Source organism: Perissodus microlepis, chromosome 5, assembly GCF_051167445.1.
Source record: "Perissodus microlepis isolate ML-2025 ecotype Zambia chromosome 5, ASM5116744v1, whole genome shotgun sequence".
NCBI classification, from domain to species: Eukaryota; Metazoa; Chordata; class Actinopteri; order Cichliformes; family Cichlidae; genus Perissodus; species Perissodus microlepis.
This window is the reverse complement of record NC_140465.1, coordinates 34,066,520-34,093,718: the sequence shown is the minus strand read 5'-3', so window position 1 is coordinate 34,093,718 and position 27,199 is coordinate 34,066,520. Positions and strand designations below refer to the sequence as shown.

At 39.6% G+C, this 27,199-nt stretch overlaps 1 protein-coding gene across 5 annotated transcripts in view; it reads left to right on the top strand.

Moving 5' to 3' along the window:
• Positions 1–25,126, top strand: part of itga7 (integrin, alpha 7) — a 34,683-nt gene extending 9,557 nt beyond the window's left edge. Inside the window, exons 2-26 of one of the 5 annotated variants that reach the window (XR_014800313.1) lie at positions 5,497–5,624; positions 6,080–6,159; positions 6,395–6,650; positions 7,389–7,520; positions 12,266–12,473; positions 12,749–12,945; positions 13,300–13,388; positions 13,498–13,625; positions 13,765–13,860; positions 14,004–14,065; positions 14,369–14,538; positions 14,718–14,864; positions 15,378–15,493; positions 15,917–16,103; positions 16,192–16,266; positions 16,358–16,437; positions 16,539–16,616; positions 17,140–17,242; positions 17,617–17,823; positions 18,386–18,505; positions 18,661–18,774; positions 19,391–19,489; positions 19,594–19,719; positions 20,519–20,683; positions 22,982–23,066. Coding sequence is in view for 4 of the 5 variants with exons in the window: in XM_084929546.1 (XP_084785672.1) it covers positions 5,497–5,624; positions 6,080–6,159; positions 6,395–6,650; positions 7,389–7,520; positions 12,266–12,473; positions 12,749–12,945; positions 13,300–13,388; positions 13,498–13,625; positions 13,765–13,860; positions 14,004–14,065; positions 14,369–14,538; positions 14,718–14,864; positions 15,378–15,493; positions 15,917–16,103; positions 16,192–16,266; positions 16,358–16,437; positions 16,539–16,616; positions 17,140–17,242; positions 17,617–17,823; positions 18,386–18,505; positions 18,661–18,774; positions 19,391–19,489; positions 19,594–19,719; positions 22,982–23,137 (3,154 nt within the window). In the remaining variant the exon portion in view is untranslated. Of the gene's footprint in view, positions 1–5,496; positions 5,625–6,079; positions 6,160–6,394; positions 6,651–7,388; positions 7,521–8,152; positions 8,261–12,265; positions 12,474–12,748; positions 12,946–13,299; positions 13,389–13,497; positions 13,626–13,764; positions 13,861–14,003; positions 14,066–14,368; positions 14,539–14,717; positions 14,865–15,377; positions 15,494–15,916; positions 16,104–16,191; positions 16,267–16,357; positions 16,438–16,538; positions 16,617–17,139; positions 17,243–17,616; positions 17,824–18,385; positions 18,506–18,660; positions 18,775–19,390; positions 19,490–19,593; positions 19,720–20,518 lie in introns of all 5 variants that reach the window. The other 4 variants (XM_084929548.1, XM_084929547.1, XM_084929546.1 and 1 more) reach the window with 4 other exon arrangements.
• Positions 25,127–27,199: the final 2,073 nt, after the last annotated feature.

Here is a 27,199-nt window from a genome sequence, read left to right as displayed (position 1 = left end):
TCTGTGGGATAGGCCAACCCTGCTGTATATATAATACCATTTTTGTGCTTTTTCTTTGTTATTTACTGCAGGATTATTGGTCCAAATTGCTACATATGTGATGCATTTCTTTCAACTTGATCACATTGTTGTCCTGGTTCCCTGCTGGTCTCACTGGATGCTGTATGGGAGGCTAAACAGAGAGATGTGACTCCTGAAAGTGGGGGAGGAGTGAGGGAGGAAGAGACCGTGTGTGTGGACACCCAACCTGGATGGGGGATGGGTGGATGGGATAGTGGGGAGAGTGTTGGGGTCACTGCACATGCTCCCCTCAGCGAACACATGAGCGCAGCATAATGAGTGTCTGTGTTGTTTTTGTGATGATCAGCGAGTGAAAAAGGGGATGATGGCCTTGGAGTGGCTGTAAATCACAAATCAGAGCAGAGGTGTGGACATTTCGGAGGTTTAGGCATGGAGCAGTAATAACTGTGCATTGGTATTTTGTTTTGTTGACAACATTTTTTTATTTTTTCTGTACATACTCTAAATTCTCAAGTGCGAGGAACACAATAATTTACATACAGCCTTGTGAAGTCGCCCCTCCTCCTGCTTTCTGTAATGGGCAATCTGTAATTCTCTTCGAGCACTGTAATTACTTGATTAAAAAATGACTGACTGCTTCATGCCCTTCTTGATCATCAGTTCAGGATTTTATATGTGTGATGGGAGATGTTATAGCACCAAATCACAGCAACAGTCGCCTCAAGGCGCTTTATATTGTAAGATAAAGACCTCACAATATTGCAGCTTTTGTACTTGTGCCATACCTGCTGGTGTAACCATGCCGGTCTGACTGACTACTGGTAGAAGCACAGCTTTGTTCCAATTGAAGTATGTCAGCAAATTATGGATGCATTTGGATGCACACAGCTAACAAACAACCTAACAGTCTTCTACTTAACATCTGTAAGTTAACACCGCATATGTGTTGTTAAAGTTTAGCGGTTCTCCAAACCTTTCTGACATGCCACGCTTCAAAAGCCAAAGAAAAATCACATCCCACATTTTTTTAATCAACCAATAATAATAAAACAGGGGCCAACCTGAGTTTGCGTTAAGTAACAGTCAGCAGAATGGTATCAGAAAATTCTTATCTGTTTAGTTTTACCAAGAAAATTCAACTCATTCAACTTACTTTTGCTTCGTGCTTTCCCCCTCCTTCTCCACCTGCAGTGGTTTGTCCCCCACCAGTATGAAGATCACTGGCATGTAGCAAAGCTATCCTCAAGTAAAGCTTTATATGAGGCTATAAACAGGTAGGGGCTTTTGTCTTTTCTGTCTCCTGATGTAGACAGAACCCAGGTGCCTTATCTAATCTATGTGTTCAACATGGCAAAGTAATACAGACACATGCATGCTGGTGCTGAATCTGCAGGGCCCGAGTTGATGTGGGTTTTCTACTAGACCATCACATCAACACCCTGATATCTCCCCCAGGGTCAGCAACAACACACCTCCACACACACAAGCACAAAGGCACACATGCACACACCATACCAAATGCGGGTTTACTGAGAGAATGAGCTTGGCAGTGAAGCGCACGATCAGTCTGAATCAATCCTAAACAATGATATGAGTTAGAAGCAGAGTAAAGGGCAAATAAATGAAAGCTGAAGTCAGCCAACAAGATTTATTTGTGTCAAATTTGGTACATGTGTCTTCAGAATTCACTTACAGGAAAAGGTCACAACACTTTTTGCTTAATTTTGCAAAGGTGTAATTCCAAACAAATTTCATGTAAGTAATGAAAACAATGTTGAATCTCTGCAAAAATGTTAATGTAGACAGTTTTCTAACTTGAGGCTTCAGCCATTTGACTTAAATAAATAAACCTTTTAGGTCATATAAACTTTTTTTCTGACTTGTTTCATCTTATATTTATGAGACATAAGAGGTTATGAGATCATTTCTGCAGAAATAATTCCTTCTGCCTTGCACAGCTTTCCAGTTGAAGGAAAAAAGTCTTGGGAACCGTCAATATCTTTTTTACAAATAATAATGCTATAAGAGATAATCAGAGCTTCCAGCTTCACATCCTCACACCTGCCCATGTATCTGAGCATGTGGGGGGAAGTGAGGTATCACCTTAACTCTTAAACATAAAGCAGAGCCTCCTGGAATGTAGCGCTGTGAGAGGGATCGGATCTTATCAGTTTTGGTTTTTTTTTTCTTAGTGATATGTTATTCCTCTTTGTTATACATGTATTTGCATCAGCGTAACATCACTTGAAGATTTTGTTTTTCTTGCATGTGCGTCACTGGTGATGTGAAACATCATTTCACATGTTTGCGCTCTGTGGCTGTTTTAGTTTCTGGTTGTTAAGGTGAGGGGAATCACTCCTGAGGCATGCACAGCTGCACCTCACCAGAAGTACTTGTCAGGAAAGAGACGACAGGAGCAGAAAATAGAAAGTTAAGCTGTCTGGCAGTCTGGGATGTGTCAGCGGTAGTTTATGTGAGTAGACTGTAGTAAAATACAAATTGTGAGATACTTGTACATAAGTATTGCCATTTGAGTCTACTTAGTTCTTATACATCACATTTAAAGGGGAAACCACTTTACTCCAACACAAGAAGGTGACAGTTCAGAGTAGGATTAGGAAAGTAGGTTACCTAACTGCCACAATGACAACCACACAGGCTAAAGCATTATTAAATATATCAGTTTGAATAGAGTGTGTCTGGTTAATTATTGCTTTTGCTACTTTAATTTAATTTTACAGCGTTTTATATTTTAAGATCAACATTTTGAACATTTTGGATCTTATGTGTGCTTTGCTCAGCCAGAATACTGTTAATACTGTTAATTAATAATGTTACTTAATTTGTAACACTACATATTATATTACTTTTGCATTACCTAACATGGCCTATTCATATAATTACTTTTATCTTTTAAAAGATAAAGTTAAGGCTGCAGTTTCACACACTTGCACAAATTCCTGTCCTAATGAGCACCTATGCAACAGCTGCTTTTTAGTGTTTGAGTATGAACTCAAAGCCAACAGCAAAGCTGGAAACCATCCCAAAGTGCGTTTCACAGCATTTGCCATTAATTTTACTGCAAAAACAGAGGCTATGCTTGAACCTGACTCACTGCCTTTGTTACCTGATGAAGATCAGGCTCTGGTTGCTGGACTCGTGTCAGCATACACTCAGCTTCCACATCACTCTGGGATCTTCCTCACTAGCTTTGTGTTAACGTGCTCTCTTTATGGATGCTTGCCAAAAAAAAACCAACCAACCAACCAACAAATAAACAAACAAACAAAAAACCCAGTGTCCTGTTAACAGTAGTGTATAGTTGTTTCTGCCCTGGATGCTGTTGGCACATTACCTATGCGAACTTGCTCTTTTCTTCAATAAAAAAATAAAAGTATTGTCCATACTTTCACTCCTACGCTACAAAAGCTGTAGTTTGCTCAGCCGTTTTCTTCCTGATGTTAGATTGTTGTTCACCTATCAGAAATAAATATTGTTAAAAGAAACAAACTGTGGTCGTAACTGATAGTTGCGGGTTGAGTGCTGTGCTGTGGAGAATGCAGACCATGAAAGCTCTGCAGAAGACTCGTTTGTAATTTGATCATATCTCAATTCCTTTTAGGTGAAATGATGTTCAAATAATATAGCATTTTATGTTATCCAGCAGTTGATTTACTTTAATTGCTAGTGTGTGCTTGCTAGTACAGCTTTTTTGTGACAGGAACACCCTGTCTGAGCCAAAGTCACAACTGGCACATGCAACAACTTGTTATTAGCCTAGTTAGTATGTCAATGTGCTATTATTAGTTAATTAGTCATGTACTGTATAAATACCTGCAGGTATTAATGTTTGCAAGGTACATTATCTAAATTCTGTTGATAGCGTACATGTTTACATGTTACAGTTACAAAATAACCCTTAGCTTTTTTGCTGTTAGCAATTTAGCGACGTGAATGCATCCTCAGCTCCTCTGGGATCACAAATAATAATTCAGCAGAGCAGAATTTAAATCTGGATTAACTGTCAGAAAGCCATGCTGCTTGTAGCTTCTTCTTGATTGTCTTCTATGGACAGACGGTTTGTGTCCACAGAAGACAATCAAGGAAAAGCCAAGTGGTCATTCCTGTTATATTTCTTTGAAGTCCACCTGGAGAGGATGTGCAGGTGGTGCATTCTAATATAAAGTCTTGGGTTAGCTGGTCCACATTGTCATAAAACACTGGCAAGCACATGGACATCTGCATAGACCTCCATGCTCTCTGACTGATGACGAAATTCATGTAACTTGGTCCTCATCAGACTCACTGACGCAAAAAGTATAATTAAGGCTTAAATCTTCATCAAACTTTGAGAGATGCATTTAAATGCACTGTTGTGATATCAAAAAGACTAGATAAAGATCTTGATGACTAGAAAGGCTTCGTGTTATTCCAGTAATGTAATAATGTCTTGCTTGTGTGCCTGACGCCACATCCAGCTTTACGCGTGTTACAGATAAAGCTGGATAAGGTTGGAAATGATGCACCTTTGATCCAATTACTTTACCAGGAGCAGAGTGGATGCAGTGCAGTAAAATGTACGCAGTGTACGCTATCGAGCATATTTTGATCTGAACTATCCAGTAAAGAGGAGTTGCTCTGCACCTAGCATTGTTGTTATAGCTGCCTCGTTGTAAACACTGAGACACCAGGTTAGAGTTACTCTTGCCTGATCCATGCTAAGCTTCTAGCTTGTTAAACTCTATTTAAAGTCTTCCCTCACACAGTGATAGCTCTAATTTAAGTGCGCACATAACAGTAGATAGTTATGGAGTAGATAGGAGGAGAGCTGTTGGCTGGAGTATTTTGCGCAGGGTGTATTTGCACAGCTGAGGGTAGCACTGACATAGCTAACATCACTGTCATAATTAGACCTGTAGGCACAGTTCGGTGGCAGTGCAGGGTAGACCTCGGTATCTGTTTTTCAGGCTTCCTGTTCTGCTCTTTATTTTTTGCTTTGTCTTCTGTGTTTCCCCATGTCTCGCTTCCATGCATATGCCATGACTGACAGTGTTGGGTGGAATGTGAACATTCGGTTTTTAAATAGCATCCTGGCCTGAATCAGCCACTCCTAATAAGGCAGAGGGCCGTGACACTGGCCCTAAAATATCAGCAACCACCTCACTGAGAATAAAACTTTTCCTGGCCTTGTTATTTAGGGACAACTGATAATAGCTGTTGGATATGAGTGCAAACAAGGTACACTAGATATAGATTTCTCAGAGCTGTCATAAATATATTTCAGGCAACATAACATACTCTACTGAATGTAGCCTCGTGTTCAGGGTGTCTCTTGAACTGCAGGTAATTGTACTTTACAGTAATGGCAACTTAAGGTGAAGAACAGCTTTGAGGAAACCTTAATTTGTATTATGCACTATCAACGTTTGACACCAGATTTTACAATTAACTTTCCTTTCATTTTCCTTTATTTAGGATACTGGTGGGAGCTCCAAGGGCGGCAGGGCAGGGTAAGTTGACGGGCAGTCGACCAGGAGCCCTGTTCAGGTGTCCGATCACACCAGAGGAGTACGACTGTGAGAGGGTTGACATCGATGGAGACGGTGGGTTTCAAGTGCAGCTGAAACAACTTGTCGGTTCATTTGTCAATTCATCAACCAAACTATGACGTGACTTTTATTCTTGGTGTTTCACTTTGTTCTCTGTACTGTGAAATTAAACACTTCAACCAAAGACAAAACTTTAAACACATCAATTTGGGCTTTAAGAAATCTAAATAACACCTGGACCTCTGTCGGTCAAAGAGAATTATCTTTATTATAAACTACATTATCCCAGGCAGAATATTAATGGTTTCTCTGACAAGCATCATGGAAATATATGCTGTTACTGTATCATATTTATAAAGATACCTGCTTCGTTTTTGTGAAGTGAGAAGTGAAATAACACTTCTAATAGGTGAAGTGAATAAATAACAAAGTTCTGTTTGCTTGTAACCAGAAAACAATACAATATGGAAGCCATCATGACTGACAGTTCACTCTGTGTTCTCTTTCAGTGAGGTGGGACAGAGAGAGCAAGGACAACCAGTGGCTGGGAGTTACAGTCAAGAGTCAGGGCATTGGAGGGAAGGTTGTGGTGAGTACCAAATGCCCAAATTGGGTAAATTTATGTTGTGCTGATGATCAAGAGATATAAGAGCAGACATTGTGCATTTCTAGCTTTGGTTCATCTGCCAAGTTGTTGTTTATAATGATGAAGACTTTAAGACTAATTTGGTCATTACACTGTTGCATAGTATCATATTCTTTAAAAAAAATCAAAGGCTAACTGATATCCAGGAAACCCTAATGCGTTTTTCCCCCCTCACCAGACCTGCGCTCATCTATACGAACTGAGGCAACGTGTAAACCAGTCATCAGAGACTCGGGATCCCATTGGACGTTGCTATGTCCTGAGTGAGGACCTGACTAATCGAGATGACCTGGACGGAGGGGAATGGAAGTTTTGTGAGGGTCGGCCACAGGGACACGAGCAGTTCGGTTTCTGTCAGCAGGGCCTGTCTGTCAGTTTCACCCCAGACAAAAACTTCATTCTGTTCGGTGCTCCAGGAACATACAACTGGAAAGGTAATGTGACCGACTGATAGAAGCCTTTATTTAGAGTTTTATGTTTTACTAATCGGAAGACCAGAGGAAAACCTGTGTAGTGTGATTTGGGATTGAATGTACTGCTCACAAAAATGCAGGCAAGGGGTGACGAAGGGCTGGAAATCATCTTTCAGATGGATCCCTTCTTGACATGCCCCGTTTCATTCATAAAGATGAATGCTAAGCAGAAGGAACTGGCAGTAGGGTTTTTGTCTTTAGTATCTACTGATTCCTTCTCTTATGCCTTCTTGAGTGTTGTTCTATTACAGTGCAAAGACGATTTACCGCGAATGTAAAAGAAATATGAGAAGAAACTCCTGTTGCAGCTAATGCATGCTAGAGAAGAAAAGCAATGCAATGAAACTGTCTAATTAAATAAGTACTACTAACAGGACAATCCAATTAATTTATAGGCCAATCTATTGATTGAACACTGAAATTATGCAGCACAGCTTAATCCATTTAATATAAATGGTCTAAGATATATTGGATGCAAACATCAGTTTCTGGAAGATTCATATTTTAATAAAAGGCTGCTTTATGGAATAAAAGCTGAATTTACACAACGCCTGTTCTAAAATGTCTAAATTCTGTCACATGCTGGATTTGGGAAGCAACATGTGAGCATGTGTATCTATGACCTTGTCCCTGTTGTTTAAGATAATGTGCAAATCTGTGTTTGTCACCGTGCTGTGCCCTCACCTATTTCCTTTCCAGGCGAGATGCGTGTTCAGCTCCTAAACCAGACTCTGCTTGACCTCGGTATCTATGACGACGGACCTTACGAGGTGGCAGATGAAAAACAACTTAATGCCCAGCTCATCCCTGTGCCCTACCACAGTTACCTGGGTAGGATTTGCCCTCCCTGCTCACTGCTGCCTGCGCACAGGAGAGATAGAGAGGGCCGGGGGAGGATGACACCAGGACTTAGACTGTACCCCAACATGGCTGACTTAACCACAGGAATTAGCAACAGTAGCAACAAAACTGCCTCTGATTGGTTGAAGAAAATCTTGTAGTGTTCCTACTATTCCTGGACATGACTTTTAGCTCAGCAATTTATGACTCATGAAGCCCTGAACAGGACTCCGCCTCATTTTTCCAGCCTTTGTTTGACTGTGGGTGGACATGTAGCCTGACAGGATCAGTCCTCATGTTGCTACTATTTGCTCACATTCTTGGGAAAACAAGGGAAAATACTTGATGTCATCCTCATTCCAGCTACCGCCCATTGTCTGGAAATGTCAGTGGTGTACAGTCTGAGCCTGACGTGTCATCTCTCCACCAGGTACCCAGTGGTTTTGCAGGACAAACCACTGTAGCACCACACAGAAAGCAATCAATCACAACCTCTCACCTGCACCTCCCTCTCCCCTTTTCTTCCTCTTTCCACCCCCACCACCATTTCACCATTCCATCACACCCTCCCCACGCTCCTCTTTCTGCTTCTTTCTGTTTTCTCCTCCTGTTTTGGGCCATAGGGCTCTTGTTCATGGCTAGCCCCGTTGAAGATGCGCTGCTGTACAAAACTCTGGAACCATCAAGGCGGCCCACATCGTTTGAGGATGTAGCTCATAATAGCTACCTAGGTTTGTAGGCTTGAGGTGCTGTCGTTTGGACCGGACTGGGCTTGTAGTGGACATAGTATCTTGTTTTTCTCCGTCTTTGTCTTAATCCTTTCTGATCAGTTACACAGTCTGTCTGTCTATATAGATTTTAGTGTGTAATCTTTGTTAAAAAGAGACAGCCATCCAAAGTTATACCTCCTTTTTTATTTCATTTTTTAAATTTAATTTAATTTAATTTATATTTTTGGCACAGTTATAGAGTTGCAGAAGAGATGGCCTTCTCTTTGGGTAGCAGGAGGTGTTTGTCTGTTCTGTCTGTCGATCTCTTTTGTTAGTTTGCATGTGTCTGTCCGGATGAAGCTTTCCAGGGTATCTTGGTGGTGGTTTCACTTTAAGTAGTTGCAGTTATACTAAACCGAATTGTTTTAAATGGTTTAACTAATATACAAGACGAGTCCACAGCTGTGCGAGGATATACCGCGGCACATCATCAGCATGCTAACATATTTACAATCAGTGCTAAATTTTTTAACACGTTAATACGCTAACTTTTGCTAACAAGCAGTGAACCCAACTGCAATTGAAGTGGATGAGAATATTATATATATTTGTTATGTGTGGTATGTATTTCATTACTGACTATTGAAATCTGGATGATGGCCTGAAGGCTGATGGAGTTTTTGGCATCAATAGGAATGGCTAGCAATTAAGTTTCATTAAGCTCTATTCAAAAGCAAAAATACCAGTGTAACAGCGGTGAAAGAGGAAAAGTAACTCTGGTTATCACAAATGTCTGTACAGTATTTCAAATATAATGGTAAGAGGCCTGTACTACGAAGACTTCTGCTTACCCCGGATGCTTCAGGGTTGTTGTTTGTACAACAAAAGTGGTTCACTTCTCACTGGGGTATATCAAAATGGTAATTCAGGCTGTGAAGAAGTTCCAGATTAGAGATCAACAGGTGCAAAATCACTGCCTATTGACCTGCCAGGTTACCAAGAGGGTTACCAGTTCTTGAAGATCCCTTAATCCTCTGTTTCTAAAGTTTTTTAATAGGTTCTAATGTCTTTGATGAGTATCAGTAATAAATATTGATTCTTCGATGTAACTTTAAACTCTTTTCCTGTTGGCTGCAAACACTTTTACAACACTTTTATTATTTTATAAGCATTAACATATGAACCTAAAATAGGGCACCTGTTTTTACTTTTGGGCTTAAATTGCACGTAGTCTAAGGGTTGAATACCACTGGGCCAGCAGCTGAAAGATTAAAAACTAAAACTGTCCTTTACATATAAATTTAATGAGATTCTTGATTGTAATCTATCAGATTCTTAATGAGAGTGTTGTGATGTGATAAGTCTGTCGAGTTCCACCGTCAGCTTTTTTGCCAGCTTTTCTTCCAGGCTTCAAGTAGGCTAAACTTTATTAATATAGTCACTCCTTTCTCGTCTTACTGACCAATGCACTTAAAGCCCATACTTAAGTAAAACTGTATTACTCTACAGTGCTCCTCTCACACATACTTTGTTGCCTTAAAGCTGTATTACATGTTTGAACTTCATATTTTCTCCAAAGTACAGCTTCATTTCTCTTTGAAAAAAAAATGAACGGGTCTACTGTGAATACATTTATCCATAATTATGATCAGTCAGATGCCGCTAACACCACCCTTTTCATGTGAATGTGCAGGCAAAATCCTGGTTTAGTTTAGCAAGTTGATACCTAGCTTCATGTGAATGCTTATCCTGACTGGATAAGTGAATGCCCTGGGTATGATGAACTCACTTTGTAGTACAGGCCTAAGGTCAAATGAATCAATAGTGGTGCACTGTCACACTGATATTTTCATTCAAACAATAGATACATTTTATCAAGATAACGATGTGATGCTTTGTGATAAATTTCTCAGTATTTAGTGTCAGTTGTTAGTGATCCACAGTCTGCTGAGCAGGAGCTATTCATTGTTATTTTGGGTTTCCGGTCATTATTTTTCCTCTAAGTGTGTGGATCTGCTATAAATCTCTTTATTCACATTCCTCCAATCCTGCTTACCCTCCTACTCACCGTATTGAGCCGTCTCCTTGACAACACTAATTCCCACATGACCTTTTAGCCTTCATTTATAACCCACGTGCTTCCATTGATCCTAACCAGATGATACGACACACCTATGCATGCTTACTAAAATGACAGAGACTGTTGTAGGAATTTGCAGCTTTTGTTGGATCTGAAATATCACTGTATTGTGTCCAATAGGAACAGTAAAAGTATTCATTTAAAGAAGTGATGGCCTTCTGAATGAAAGGAAAGCTTTGTTTTTATCTCCATCAAGGCCAAATCCAACATTACACATAGAATCTCTTCATTACAAGCTAAAGGGACTAATGCTGAGGCTGCACCCGAGTAGTTACCATAATTAGAAAAGTCAGTGTCGAAACAACAAGTACATAGAAGCATCAACATTTACAAGTATCATCTTTGGCTCAGTTTTTCGTCTAAAGAAGCTTTTAGTCAAGAAATAAACTCTACTTAAAATGTATAGCCATGGCAAAAAGAGTTATGATAAATAAAATATAGCAAATACATCTTAAGATGTATATCACACATGACATAATACACCATGTGATTTATTTAACAAAAACTATGTCAAATGCAGAAGTAGTATGTGTAAAAAATACTTACACTCATATTGCATCATACAGCAGTTAGTTATTGTAAATCAAAGGAGGTGTGAGCACCTTTATTTTATAGATAAAACAAAATAAAGCAAAACAGCTTTTTAATTGACATCCTTTATTGTCAGCTACTTACTCTCTGGTCCAAAGGAGGAAAAATATAAACGTAAATGAAATAAAATGTGGATAATAAATTATATATAGTATGAGTAGGACACTAAGGAGTACATCATTGGAGACTAATCAGTAGATACAACCTCGAGTATTTGCTGACTAAACCAATGGCTAGGACATATTTTGCAGGTAGGTAAGAGAATATTTAAAATAAAGAAATAAAAAAATAAATATCGGAAATTCCATTGAGCTCTCCAAATCGTCTCTTTTTTCTGTCTAACAGTCTAACTCAAATAAAAACTAAGCAATTTATTAAGATTAACATTGCAAAAACTTTTTTCCTTATCCTTTCATTCCTTAATTAGCTTTAGTTTCTACCATGTTGCAAGCTTGTGAGCTAAAAGCCTGCAAGGAAAAAGTTGTAGCTTGTTCCCACATCTGCTGGTTTTATAGAAGCTGCAGTGCTGCATTCCCCACCTGCCACCCTGGAGCTGCTCACTGTTTGTCTCTGTCTTGTCTCCTTCTGCATGTTTACTCAGGACTAACAAATGTCCTTCATGTCCCGATGGAGACAGATTGTCCTCACTTTTTGCACCAGCTGCCTGCTTTTTAGTCTAGCATAGCGAGTGCATGTAGAAAATGCCTGCGTTCAGGAAAAATGTTTCATATGTTTTGTGTCATTTTTCACAGCTTGATCAGAAATATTCCGCACATGATGCAAACATCCTTCCTCCTCTATATACACGCTGAATTGCTTTACCTGATTTACATGCATGCACATCCTCAAATTCCTCCACACACATGCAGATTCTCTTTTCACAAAGCACACTCACAGAGAAGAGGAGATGCTTTAGGCGATAAATCTGCTTAACGTCCACCCACCATGTTTACACACCGCCTTCACCAGAGGCAACCAGTGCAGAGCTTTGGTATCATGAATCTCAGGAGACATTAGGCCAACGTCAATACATCTCATGTTACTATCACAACCAGCCTTTTTGCTTCCACTAGACACACAGCCTTTCACACGCACAGCACACAGGACATTTACACCCATCATGAGTTAGGCACAAAATCAATAGTCACTTAAGGCCCACATTTCATTAGTAAGAAGATGAGGAGAACATGGCACACTCAGAGGAGGTGATCCTCTGAACCCCACGCTCGATATTAACCCATAACACTTCCTTCTTTCCTTGCTCCTCTGCTTTTCTTTTCTTCCTCATCTTCTAGGGTTTTCTGTTGACTCTGCCATGGGAATAATGAGTCTCGGAGAACTAACCTTCGTGGCCGGTGCTCCCCGAGCCAATCACACCGGGGCGGTGGTGCTGCTGAAGAAAGACAATGTGTACCGGTTGGTGCCACAGCACATCTTCTGGGGGGAGGAGCTGGCCTCTTCATTTGGATATTCAGTAGCCACCACAGATCTCAACAGTGATGGGTGAGCAAGGGCTAAATATGAAGTCAGTCAGGATGACCATCATAAAATCATATAACCCATAGAAAATGGGATTCACAGCCATGTACTACACAAAAACGTCAAATTCTTCTTAAAGTTATAAACATAAGATAATATTTTTTAACACCTAAATCCTGCAACAGCATTTTCCTGTGTAAAATGCATAAAATGCATATTCAAGGGCAACTGTGAATGTAGATTAGAAGAGACTTGTTCAAGGAAGTGTTCATTTCTACTTTTCCGCCTCTGTTTGCTAGCTGGACGGACCTGATTGTTGGAGCTCCTAACTTTTTTGACCGTAAAGCAGAGATTGGTGGAGCTGTTTATGTGTATCTAAACCCGTTTGGTCACTGGGATGATCAGGCTCGGCCCATCCGTCTCAACGGGACGTACGACTCCATGTTTGGGATGACAGTCAGCAACGTTGGAGATCTGGACCAGGACGGATATGGAGGTACAAGAAAAACTTTTTTATTGACTCAGAATGTTTTAATCTTAAAAGGTAACTTCTGCTGTTTGATTCGCTGAATGAAAAACCCAACGACTGTGAGTGATGGTAAATATAAGTCACTGACTGGATGATGATGGTCATGTTTAATATGAGCATTCATCAGGATATAATAGATGTATAACAGAATATAAATATTAGAAAATAAGGGAAAACATTAAATGGTTCCAGCAGTGAAACAGTGAAACAGTTTAATGTGTTGAAAGTCTTCTGCTTGTCTATATCAAACTGTGGTTTATGGTTTAAACCATTACAATAAGAATGTAGGGTTGGAAACCAGTTTGTCTGACATCTATACAGATATTGCTGTGGGAGCACCGTTTGATGGAGATGGAAAAGTTTTTATCTATAGAGGCTCAAAATCTGGAATTGAGACAAAACCTGCTCAGGTAAGTTTGCTTTGGATATGAGCGACTGCAAAAAAATATTAAAGGTCGAAATCAACAGGAGTGAATGAGAGAAAGAGATGGCAAAACTGAGTGCTCTTCATCCCATTAGGTGCTGGATGGCCGGGACTTTGATGTGAGACGTTTTGGATATTCTATCTCAGGGGGTTTGGATATCGACAACAATCACTACCCAGATGTGGCAGTGGGCTCGCTGAACGATTCAGTGGTTCTCTTCAGGTGAGGAAAGATTTTGGTTGAACACCTCCGAAAACATTTTGATGACAGTGCATTTATCTAAGGGATGAAAACATATTATCAATAATTTATTAAAAGTTTTCTTTTTTCTTGTCTCTTTGTGTTTTCCTGTGTCCTCAAGATCTCGTCCTGTCATCCACGTGAAGAGAGACATAACTATTGATCCTCCACAAATAGATTTGGAGCAGTCCAACTGCAAAGGCAGAGATGGAGTCTGGTACTCACTCATAATGCACTAAACTTATAGGATAACTTAACCAAACAAACTGATAATAAAAAAATTTAAAGAAATGTTCTTCTATAGTCCTGAAGCTCCTAAAGATCATGTCTTTTTCCCTCTTTGTGGTTTTCTGTTTTTAGTGTGGAGGTCAAGGCTTGCTTCACCTTCGTAGCGTACCCAACTCACTACTCTCCACACATTAGTAAGTCACACATCGGCTTTCACGACTGTTTCTGTCTTTTGCTCTCGCGGGGCTTTACATCACTCCCCATAGTGACAGGAGTCATTTCTATTTACGGTAGAAAGTAACCTTATCTGTGAGGTAACATTAGATCTTATTATGATTAAATCACAGCTGTGTAATACTGTACCTCCTCAGATGGGTTTAGTATATCTTCTGTCCCCGGTGGGTTCTTTAAGTGCTCTTTCGGTGTGTGTCCTGACATTTCTGTATTTCAACCCATCTGTCTCCCTCTATATGCTCTCCCATTTTATTCCATTCAAGCCCTCGTAGTGCGCTTTGAAGCAGACACAGAGCGCAGGAAGGTGGGCCTCCCGCATCGCGTTACCTTCCTGGGCCGCAGTTTACTGGAGCCGGAGTACACACAGACAGAAGAAGTGCAGCTAAATCGGCAGCGTCACGCTGTGTGCACCAACGCTGTCTTCCAGCTGCATGTCAGTAACTTAACTTCATGGATGTGTTTCTTTCTTTTACTGTGGAAGGCAGATTTGTATGGAGTATCCCAGTCTGAAAAGGATGCTGAGTTGAATAGACATTGCTTTATTTAACTATTTCATTCTTTTCTGCTGTAACTTTGGCCAGAAGTTTAATTTTACATTTTCCCTCTGTGCAGGAGAACATCCGTGACAAACTGCGTCCCATCTCTTTGGTCATAACCCACACTATCAAGCCCGTGCCGCCACGCAGACACTCTGCAAAAAGGCTGGAGAAGCTGCCGCCGATACTCAATGTCTCCCCTTCCAATACGCTCCACTCTGAGGTCTGCAGCAAAATAGGAAAAGAAGTATTTTTAAGGATGATTTAATTTTTATGAGCTCCTGCTGCTCATAATTTACCACATAAACAAGCCAAAGCTTTATGTAATGCTTTCCATCAACATTGTGTTTCTTCATTAATTTAGACTCAGCAAGAATCATTTAAGCCAAATCTGTGACACATAAAATAAGCTCAAAACAGAGCATTTAAACCTGTTCTTATACTTGGGCTGCTTTTAAATGTTTTCAACTCAACTCAACCACAGGCTCCTCATTAAGCTTATCTCTTACTTACCTTTGCAACTGCATATACACTTTTGTAGCATACAGCAATGCACCCAGTGCAGTATTTAGTGAACTGATAAATCATTTAAAGCATAAAATGAGTTGTCAGCGTTAATCAAATGATTGAGCAATTTCTTTGGCATAAGATTATAAAAACCCACAAAAGTTTAAAACTATTAAAACTCTTGAATTCCTGATCTCAGCATAATATTTGTCTTTTTTAATCCCTGAAGGTGAACTTTCTGCGAGAAGGATGCGGCAATGACAAAATCTGCCAGAGCAACCTGAAGCTAAGCTACCAGTTTGGTACTCGACCCCTGAACTCTGACCTCTTCATCCCTCTGCCAAAGTAAGTATCTGCTGTGCAGCCCGAGACCCCAACAGGTTTTTATTGTCTGACTGAGATGATAGTGATGATTAATGACAAATCTTCAGGAAACAGCATGGTATCATATCTAAATTGTTATTGTTTTAATGATTTATTATTAAATAAATAACAATAAATCTTACGCTGAAGTAATGTTAAGTTGAAAGGGTTCAAGCTTTTCTAACTAATCTCCCAAAAGCTCCTCTGTAGCTATCACTGCAGATGAATGCATAGACAAAGTGTCATATTGGAATAAAGAGTTTACAGTTTACAGCCCTACCACAAAAAATCTACAATTATCTTAAGATTGCTTACTCAGCTTATTTCTGCTCAACCTTCAGACTATGTTGAAATGCCTTTCTTTAAAAATGTTTTGTCTTTTTTGCCTCTTTTGCCGTCATACAGAGATGAGGACGATGTGCAGGTGTTTTCTCTCTCAGATCAGCGGCTGGTGGTGCTGGACATCACCGTCACTAACATGCCCTCTGACCCTCTTTACCCCGAGGAGGATGGCGATGATGCTCATGCTGCTCAGCTTATTATCTCCCTGCCAAACACACTGTCATACGCCGGCTCCAGGATCCCAGAGCAGGTGTGAGATCTGCTAAATATAGTCTCAGACTATCGTTTTAGAGTTGATGACGTGTTCCTCTGATAGTATTTGTCTGATCTGACTGCAGATGAGATGTCAAGCAAACCAGAATGGCTCCCAGGTTGAATGCGACCTGGGAAACCCCGTCAAACGAAACTCTAAAGTAAGACAAAACTGTGTGTTTATTGTTAAACTCAACAAAAGAAGCAAAAACATATTTTAAAAAACTTTATTCTCATGTTTTTTTCCCTCAGCTGAAATTTTCCATCAGTCTGAGCACAGCTAACATCACGATTGAGACCACCGAGCTGACAGCTGAGCTCTCTCTGAAAACGTAAGTTTTCTACATTTTCCCTGATATGTGACAACAAAGATCACATTCTTACTTTTTATGTTTTGACTTTCATCTGAGTTCTTTCATCGTTTTGTCCTCAGCATCAGCGAACAGCCTGACTTGGTACCTGTGACAGCTTACGCTAAAGTTGTGATAGAGCTCCCTCTATCTGTCAGTGGGTGAGTAACACCTTCAGTCTATTAAAGAGTCTGTGGCAGTAAAGCTGCTTTATGTAGGTCTACTAAAACACCCTCACATGCTTTATGGTTGATAAAATCATTTCATTCCACATTATCTGTCACATAAATTTGATCAGCTTGTTCCAACTCTTCGCTGAAGCTGTGTTTTTTCCACACTGAGGTTCAAGATTTAAAACCAGGACTTCATGTGTTTATGCCTGCACCATTATAACAAGTGGAAATATGCTCACTTTATACCTCTCTAACCAGAGAATGACCTTTGGAAGTGAGAAAACTATTATTAGAATTTAAAATGAAACAACATGTACTTTAATAATATTTAGCTCATTTATTAAAAGGTTTTTAAATTCAATTATGAATGCTTCGCTTTAAGACGCAGTCTTGCTCATCAATAAAAGTGGTTGAATAGTGAGGAAATAGACAGTGATGTAATGATAGTAATGTTAAGTTTTGTGTTTCCAGCCTTCTGACACACTGATGGTCACTGTACTTTCTGTATTAGGCGCGTCAATCCCGACAAGCTGTTCTTCAGCGGTGCAGTGAGGGGCGAGAGTGCTATGAGCAGTCTGGACGACATCGGCAGTGCTGTGGATTTTGAGTTTGTGGTGAGAAAAGAGTTTGTGGCTATCTGGGATGCCGTTTTGCCACCTACATGTAAAAAAAAAGAAGAAAAAAATATATTATAAGTATATTAAAATAGGTTTCAGTGGGGCCAATAACAAAAGCATGCTCCTTGGACTTGCTTTTACTGCACTGCAACTTCTTAATGTACCTTTAAAAGCAAGAGAGAACTCAAAATGAATATTTACAAAATACAATACTATCTCCTTAAAAGTAAATACTGCCCAGAGAGGTTTGCCTTCTCTCAGTCCGTCTTGTTTATTTTATCTTTTCATAATAGCAAAAAAAAGGACCCAAGACGGAAACGTCTATGAAAATACTTTATTAAATGTAAGCTTCTGTTTTTTCCCTCTGTCAGGTTGCTAATCCTGGTCAAGCTCTCCAGACACTTGGCTCTGCCTTCCTCAACATTATGTGGCCCTATGAGCTGGCCAATGAGAAATGGCTCCTGTATCCTGCCAGCTTGACGTTTCAAGGCCACCCGGAAACACAGTGCAGCCCTACATCAGCTCTGAATCCTCTGACGCTACAGGGCTCCTCGCCTGCAGAGCCGGGCAGTCGCGGGGTAGGCGGAGCAAGTCACTGCCGACTTTGAACTGGCTCATTTGTTTACACATACACACAAAAATATATATGCTGACTTTAACTAATTTGAGTACATGTTAATTTTTCATGATATATCGTTACATACAGCATTACATTTAATGGAATCTGGTCAAATGAAAGGTACTTGATTGGTATACATTTGTTTTGTACCAGTCATGTTTCCCTGAATAAATAATAATTTTATATATTTCAGTTGCATTTTTTCTCAAAATTATTTTTTTTAATTTTTCAGGGCAAACAATATTTTTAAAGAGCAATTTATTTCATTGGAAAAAGGCTCACAAGTCCATGTTTTAACAGCAAGTGACAGAAATAAAAGGACTCAGTCCAGAAGTCAGTGCTGAATGACGTATGTTAGCAGTTCATTTAATCTTCTCTTTTTCTGTGTTTTACACTGTTTTAGGAGAGAAGTAACTGAAAAATAAAAACCTTTATAATATATTATATGCTGTCTCTTTGTATTTTGACAAAACCTTTTTGAACCTTTTGTTGAAACACGCATATAAATGCATCTATTTCAGCAGGTTGGGCGAAAACGCCGCTCCCACCCTGAGGAGGAAGGTCAGATCATGACTAAAGGCAGCGTGGGACAGACCACGCCTGCTGTGGCAGCTTCAGACAGACGCAAGTCGCTCAAACTGGTAAGAAGGAAAAGAAGCAGAGAGCCAGGGAAACAACCAGAACGTGGGTTATTACTGCCAATGCACTCAAACAACTCAACAGTTTTAAAATGTGAACACGTAGTCCTCTTTCATTTCCACAGCAGTTTACATTCAGGTGTCACTTTGTTTACTAGGATTGCCTGCTGGGGTCAGCACGCTGTGTGCTGTTCCAGTGTCCTCTCCACAGCTTCTCCGGTCAGGCTGTGCTTAAAATCCACGCCAGACTGTGGAACAGCAGTTTCATAGAGGTAATATTACATCAGCACCTTTCTGAATATTACTCTCAAGCTCAGCTTCAGTCCAACTGTCACAGCTGCTGCAGCGAGCAGCGAGTGAGTGATAACTGCAGAGAAAGCATTTACACAGTGACGACTGATGTCAGGAAGCTCGTATGTTACAGACGATGTCTGGCGACCAAGTCAAATGAACTTTCAATTTTCAATATTAACTGAGATCAAAGAGTAAGAATATGTGAATATGTTAGTTTGCTTTTCCATCAAACATTAATAAAATTGACTGGAAACTCTTTTTTAATAGAAATTTATTTACAATTTTGAAATTGAATTTGTCATTAAATTTGCCTTGTTTGTATCTCCTCCTTTAATCATGTAGTGATCCCTTAGGAAATAAGGGATCGGCAAAGCACCTAAAGGAAATAGTCTAGTTTGTTTTCTCTTTGAATCTCACTATTTCATAGTTTTGGCTCTAATACTAGTTTTATAAAACTGTGTGAATAGTTTATATGATGTAATTAGTAGAGCCAACATTATGTTGCTTTGGCTAAAATTTTAATGTTTCTCGGTGCAGTTTTCCTTGTTTTTAAACACAAACTTGCTACTTGCTTTGTTTCTGTCTGTCTCTTAGGAGTTCCCAGCAGTCAGTGCTCTGGAGCTGCTGGTCAGAGCCAACATCACTGTGAAGTCCAGCATCAAACATCTTGTCCTTAAGGATGCTGCTGCACTGGTACTTCACACACATTCATTTAAAAAAATAAACATTTTTACTGTTAAGTTGCTGTTTGTGCATTGCTTCAAGCTTTGAGCTGAATATCCTTTCTTCCTTATCAGGTTTCAGTGATGATTTATCCCGAGCACGGTGTTACTGACCAGTACTGGATCCCCTGGTGGATCATCCTCATTGCCATCCTGGCAGGTGTCCTGCTGCTGGCACTGCTGGTCCTCATGCTATGGAAGGTAATCCATCAGATCTCAAATGGTCTGTCTTTACTTTTTCACTGTGCTTTTTGTCTTTTTATTTTATTTATGTCTTTTTTATTCTGTATTTGTTTAAAGTAGTGCTAGCTAACTAGCAAGTGAGCACTTTTCTAAGATGGATCGCAGGTCATATAAGATGTTAACCCTGAAGCCAAAACCATGAAAATTTAGATGCACAAAAAATGAAATCATATTTGTACAGTCAATTTGCATTTATGCACTTATGACTTATTGTTTGCATAACACATGAGTATGATATTCTTAGTGTATCATTTTTGCAGTTTATTGCTCAAAAGTTACTTTTACAATTTAAAGATTGATGATATAGAGGTCCAAAAACATGTAGGATACAGTTACAGACTTACAGGGTTCATTTGCATAGCAGTGGATTTAAAGCAATAATAGTTCCACCTGAAATGTGGAAGAGGAGTCACAATAAATTGGAATATTTTAGTAAAGTAAGTTAACTAGTCCTCAAGTACTCTTTTCCTTTCCATCAAAGTTCAACAGCTGCAGGATCCTGAGTGACGTTTCTTTGATGTCACTGCAGTTGCCTTCACTCTGGGCCGTCCGTTATTAGTCTGCCTTGCTCTGATCTGTCCTGCAAATGTTTTATTCCTTCCAGCTCACTCTCACCTGTGCCTTTCCTCTTCTGTCCTCGTGTTTGTCCTCTGTGTGACGCTCCAATCTGTGTTTTGTTCCCTTTTCTTTCCTCCTCACCTCTATCGGGGAATCCCCTCTGTTATATATCTGTGTTTTCCCCACTACCCCGCCCCAGTGTGGGTTCTTCAAACGCAGTGAGCGACGCCATCATTATGAGACGGAGTACTACCGTGCCCATTTGGGGGTCCAACCCTCGGAGGCGGAGAAGCAGGCGACAGAACAATAATATAAAGTATACCCCCCTCTGGCCTGCTCTCCCCTCCTCCTCTCACTCCAAGCGGTAAAAATCTTCACCTGCAGTTGCCTTTGTTCCTCAATTCACTCGAAGGCCGGTGGTGTTCATTACAGCATGACAGCAAATGTAGGCTCAGATGATCTCAGGTGGCATCATAGCAGTGACACGTGAGATACAAGAGAACTGATCTCTTGCAAAGCCTTCTTTACCTTTGTTCCTGTTTCTATTAGTAGAAAGAAAAAACATTATAATGACAAAAAAAGACAGATTTACCAGATTCTTAGCATTTTCCTACTTTATTCTTCAATATAGACAAAAGATGGCTTCTAGTTTCTGCCATCACTCATTTTTACAGGACAATGTTTGCAGGCAGATTGAGAATTAAAATAAGAGGCTATTACCTCCATAAGGTGGTATAAAATTATTTCTCTGGGTTATATTTTATGTGTCTGTTCATTTTTAAATTAAACCTTTATTAAATAGGTAAAACATTTATACTAAGCAACCACTTTATTTGGTACACCTCGCTAGTTGCACTCACTTTCGCCTTCAGAGTTGCCTTATTTTTTCATGGCACAGATTCAAAAAGGTCCTGGAAACGTTCCGCAGAGAATATGGTCCATTTTTACGTGATAGCATCACACACTTTGCAGATTTGTCAGCTATAAACGCATGATGCTAATTTCCCATTTCATTACACCCCAAAGGGATCTGGTGATTGTTGCTTGTTGAGGCAACTCATTGTTAGGTTCAAGAAACCAGTTTCAGATTATTTGAGTTACATGGAACATTATCCTGCTGGAAGCAGCCATCAGATTATGGCTACACTTGGTCATCTGTCTTGGTCACCTGACTCCAGCATCTGAATGTTGCAGCAGAAATTGAGACTCATCAGTTTTTCCAATCTTCTGTTGCCCAGTTTTGATGAGCCCATGTGAAATGCAGTCTCAGTTTCCTGTTCCTAGCTGACAGCAGCAGCCAATGTGGCCTTTTGCTGCTTGAGTTCAACTAGTTGTGCATTCAGAGATGCTATCCTGAATACCTTGCATGCAACAAGGGGTTATTTGAATTTTGCCTTGCATCAGCTCAAAGGATGCTGGCAATTCTCCTCTGCCAACAAGGCAGGACACTGGATACTGTCTCTGTAAACCCTGGAGATGGTTGTGTAGAAAAATCCCAGCAAATCATCAGTTTATGAAAGACATAGATGTCAGCAGGTCATCTTGGCCATTTCTGTCAGCCTAAATATACGGAGATCTTGCCATGTGACCGACTGATAAGACTTTTCAACTGACAAGCATCTGTACAGGTGTACCCAGTAAAGTGGCCAGTTAGCGTATATTTTGCCTACATTCATGATTTGATCCCAAATTTTAAAAAAGCTATTTAAATTGTATTTATTTCCCCTAAAATGTCTGAAATCATCATACTTTATTATAGAAACACATATCTGCTATCTCTACATAGGTGGCTAGTTGCACATATAGCTTAATGCTAGGTATTAGCCTAAATGTCTCCTATTTTAACAACAACCTTTAATATTAATGTCTCCCATGAGCAGCTACTTTGCTAGTCTCAGTTGTTGGTTCAATGAAACTGTTTTCGGTGTTTTGTTCTGTAAAATAATTTAAAACCTTTGTTTTCTAGTCACCTAATCTGTGCCTGTTGAACACCATCCAGCCATCTCTCCTTCAAGGCTTTAACATGCCTGCTGTGCTGTGTTTTGTGCCTCTTACTTTTCAGTTATCTGCACTTGTTCATTCTGGCATCATTCTCAGAAGACTGTTCATTTCTACGCGGTCCCCTCTTCCTAAAAATCTATTAACGATTTGACACGCATTCAATAACTGATCAACTTTTCCAGGTGCCAGACTGAACTTGTCGTTAGGATCAGTGGATGTCTTTGTTCCTTTCAATGAGTGTAAATCTGCTTAGCGGTACTTCAGTGTGTTGGTGTGTTAATCGCAGACACTACAGGCTGGTGCAAGTTTATAAATGTTGAGCATGAGAGTGTGCTTTTTGGTTGGTGTGCTGTTTTAAATTTATTTTTTATTAAAAAGTCACTTTGTTTGCAGCTGGTAATCAGGTAATCACTTTGCCTTCTTATCTGTGAGATGCACTATAAAGCTTTACCTAAACGCAATGAATAAGAGTGGATACTTTTCTTAGAAGGCATGCTATTGAGTAACACAGCACCTCCTCAAACACAGTTTAACAACTGTAGTTATCACAGTCCCTTAAAAGTGCCACTGGTTAATTCTTTTTCCTTCCCTTCTGCCTCCTCCATCCATCTTTCCCTTCTTCTGTGTGCACTCCGACCCACTTTCCTCCCTGGGTCAATAGTGTGGCTTCTTCCGACGGGCGCACTACAAGGACAAACTGCCTCAGTACCACGCGGTGAAGATTCCTCGCGAGGACCGGCCTCAGTTTCAGACTGAGAAGTCAGGAGGCGTCCAAAAAAAGGAATGGGCCACACACTGGAGCGACGGGACCTCGTAACCTGCTTTGATGCCCTGACTTTAAAAAAAAGAAAAAAATCACCATGTGCAGCACTCATTATGTCTTTGCTGTTGAATTAACTGACTAAAAACGTGCACAGAGACTGGGATCACGAAATGTTGTGCACACCTCACTTCATCATTGCTTACATACTGATGCGTTTTCTCAATACTGTAGCCTACTGAAGGCCTTACATAGCTTATTTAGTCTAAATCAATATCATAGTATTGTACTGAAGGCCTACGACAACATTAAAACCAGTCGAGCTGCTGAGTACGTTCCCCAGCCCTCACTGCTGCTTCACTGTCTGACATCAGAAAGAAGGACTGAAAATCAAAGACATGCATAAGCACCACATGCAGATCCTAACAGACACACACAGATATACTGGATATTATAGTAAAGAAGCCAGTGCCCATGACAAAGACTCCTTTTTGCCTTAACTACTGTAAGACTGAAGATTCATATGGGCAATGAAAAGAAAATGCATTTTTCTATATATAAAGGACTTTTTTTAGTACTGGTTAAAGCACTGGGTGGGTGGATGTTCGTGTTTCGATGAATGTGTTGTCTTCTGGGCTCGACGATTACTCTGGGTTGGCTCAAGAAGCCATTTAAAAAGTTCATTGATAGCTTTTGTAGGGCTTTGTTCAATTGCCTGAGTAACTTGAATAAGAACAAGAAACCACAATACAACCTATAACATGCCGTAGCCACGACCAGAGCACTGTTGTCGCATGTGTCAGATTTAAAAAAAAAGCAATATTTAAGGTATCGTGTGCTCTTCATCTGTTTATGAAAATTTCTGGTAGATTTTTTTATGGATGTCTTATGATGACATAACAGTGTAAAAAAATCTAATATGTATGAAAACTTACTGTAGCCTCAATTTAAAACCTAAACTGCTACGAATGAGTGAATTAGTTACAATGTGACGTCTGAGTGATGCCGCCATATTTTTCTCATGACTTGTAATGTAAAGATGTTTCACCAGGTAACATCTGTTTTTTTTTTGTTGGACTGCATTAACCTGCTTGTCACACTGTTCTTGTTAATGTATGCCACTCGTACCAGTATGACAGTCCTTTTACTTCGTTACTGACACTTCTAATTGCGTACAAGTGCCTTATTGTAAAGGTGGCAGATGGTGTGCCACTGGTTACAAACGCAAGGCTACTGCAAATTAGATCATACTCCCCTGAAGCATCTGTTGGACACCGGTGGACAAGTAAACATCCCTCCTGCACTGAAGCAACATGAAGACAGGGAAAAACCTTTGTTGTTATTTTTTACATGAACAAAGCAGCGTGAACATAACGTGTATCAGAACCAGACAAACTCTCTTTGGATCTAATCTGGGTTGATGAAATGGATGTAAAGCATGAAGGGTCAGCTTGACTTTTTTAGGTATTGCTGGACAATCTTATACTAGCTGCATGTCCTTTTTCTGATGTTCCCAAATTTTCTGTTGGTCATTGTTCGGTGTTTTATTTATTGATTTCGTTGGATTGGCTGCACTGTTTAAAGGTTGTAAATAAAAAAAATAAAATAAATTGAGGTAAACCTGACAGACCGCTTAATTTGATCATTATGCAGAGATTTTAAACCCAGTGATGTACAGACAAAAACCAAGGATGTGCAAAAGCTGCAATTCACTTATATAACACCAGGTGGCGGTAACACTGAGAAATAAAACATTATTTCTGTAGTTATTTTAAATGGGAGGGAAAAACGAAAACATAACGCATGTAAATTTTGTAAAAGCTATAATATGACTACTTGTCTGGAATAGATCTGAATTATTTTGTTTTTCATGGAAATGTTGCCCATAATGTTCTTGAGTATTTGTGCTTGTTAACATAAGGACAGGACAGTAATTAAGGGGTGCAGATGAGATGGGTTTGTCTTTAATGTTTGATTGTAACTCTTCTCGAAGAAGAAATAAAGCATCTTGTTTTGTTTATGTGAAATAAATATTCATGGTCTGTGGTCGGCTTGCACACTGGCTGATAAATTTAAAAAAGTCAAAAACAGAACATTAAATCTTACGATCATTTTCAAGTTTATTTTTAACTCGGACCCATTAGTGATATGAGTCTTTTTTTTTTTTTTTTTTTTTTTTTTTTAGGTATTACATTTATAGAAAATAAATTATGGAAAACATGATATCCATACTTTAGAGTATTTCTCCAGCATCTAACCTGACTCTGCATTATGACGGATTGGTGTAAGAAATAAAATTAGTAAATTGTATTACTAATAAAAATAGCCAGTTTTATTGTGCAAGTACAACACAATCAATTTAGAGAAATGTATTAATTCTGTGAGCTAAATTAAATACAGAGCTGGAAGCAGGACAGTAGCTTAGCTTAATAGCATTAAGAGTGAAAACAGAGGTTTTTTTTAAAAAAAAATGTAAATATACTTTTTAAAAAAACTACCTTTCTTATTATCATGCTATGTTGTGATTATTAGAGCAACAAAAACCCAGAGTAATAAGCTCTGAACAAGCTTAAAGAAGCCTAATTACTAGCTTGAAGAAGAAGCTTGATTACTTGTATTTATGCTAAGCTAAACAGCATGCCCTGCACCTCTGCAGCTTTTAGATACACTGAAATTAAACAAACAAAAAAAATCGACACACTGCTGGGGAACAGATCTCAGACCTATACTGCCCTTCTCATGTTTTACACTGAACACCCCCCAAAATTTCCAAAACACTGATGGAAAACCAGTGAAAGGCATAAAAGACATGAACTCATGTATGACTACAGTTTTATTTTTCTCTGGCCCTGTGAAAGCTGGGATAGACGTAAGAAATGGATGGATGATCGGATGGTTGAGCAATGGGATCACATAAAACTAAACAAGGGTTTATTTTTGTCCTCTTATTAGAAACAGTATAAACTCACTTTTGTGAGTCAGAGTGAGTAACTTTGATTTTCCTGTAATCCAAAAGCTTCTGATCTCATTAATGAAAACTAATACTCTCAGAATCCCTTAGATGTCATCCTGGTTGCCATGGTAGTTAAAAAGAGGCTGTATGTGCGTGTGTGCTTAAGCGGATTGTCACCCATTAGGCACTTTGATGAGCCAAATCTGTTGATGTGGAAGTGACTAATTATTACACACACACACACACACACACACACACACACACTGAGGCAACACTAAACTGAACAAGTACCCCTAATAAAGCAAGTGTCACTCTCACTAATAAAAAAAAGCTGTTGTTACTTGGAAAGATAATGGAAGGAAGCGAGCTGACGTTTAACAGATGAATTGTTTCATTTTTAGGCATCGTTTGCTTCTTCCTAAAACCCCTTGATCTGCTTGTTAAAGAAAACTCTGTGTAAGCAAAGGGTTTGATGAGCCAGAGTCTTATTATTGACCCAAGGTTTACTTTACATTCATGTCAATAAAGCTTTGGAGAAAGCAAATAATCTACAGTGCATGAAAAGGAGATCCATTATATGGTCAATCACAGGTCCACAGCTCTAGCTGTGAGCACAGAAGCTCCACCCACCTGCTGTTCAAACCTTCTGTTTGTCAGGGGCAGCCAATCAGAAGAAAGTAGGATTAAAGTTCGGGTAGTTACAAAGAAAGCTTGTTTCATACAGAAGATGATTTGAGAGGCTACATCAAGGCCCAGAGTGCATGCATTTTATTTATTTATATTTTTTGGTAATTGTTGCATTTCTTCTGAATACAGTGTGTGCTTTGAATTTCTTCCTGTATAACTGAAGTCACATGACGAATCTGTTGTATATTGTATATGCTCTGTGCATTACCTTGGGATGGGTGGATCGGGGTCCATTTGCACAGATTTATTTGTTTAATAACTGGAAGTTGTGCTGCACGACCCTGGGGGCCACATAATAACACACTCTGGAGCTAAGTCATCACTAATGCCTGATCCGAGCTAAATGGACCTAGTTAAGGCTCTTCCTCCATCCTGTCCCCTGTTCCCCGTTGTACAGTAGCATCTTTTGTCAGCTCTCCTGAGACGTCCTGCCAGTGACCACGAGGTGTATATAAGACCCGCTGAGGATGTGACCAGCA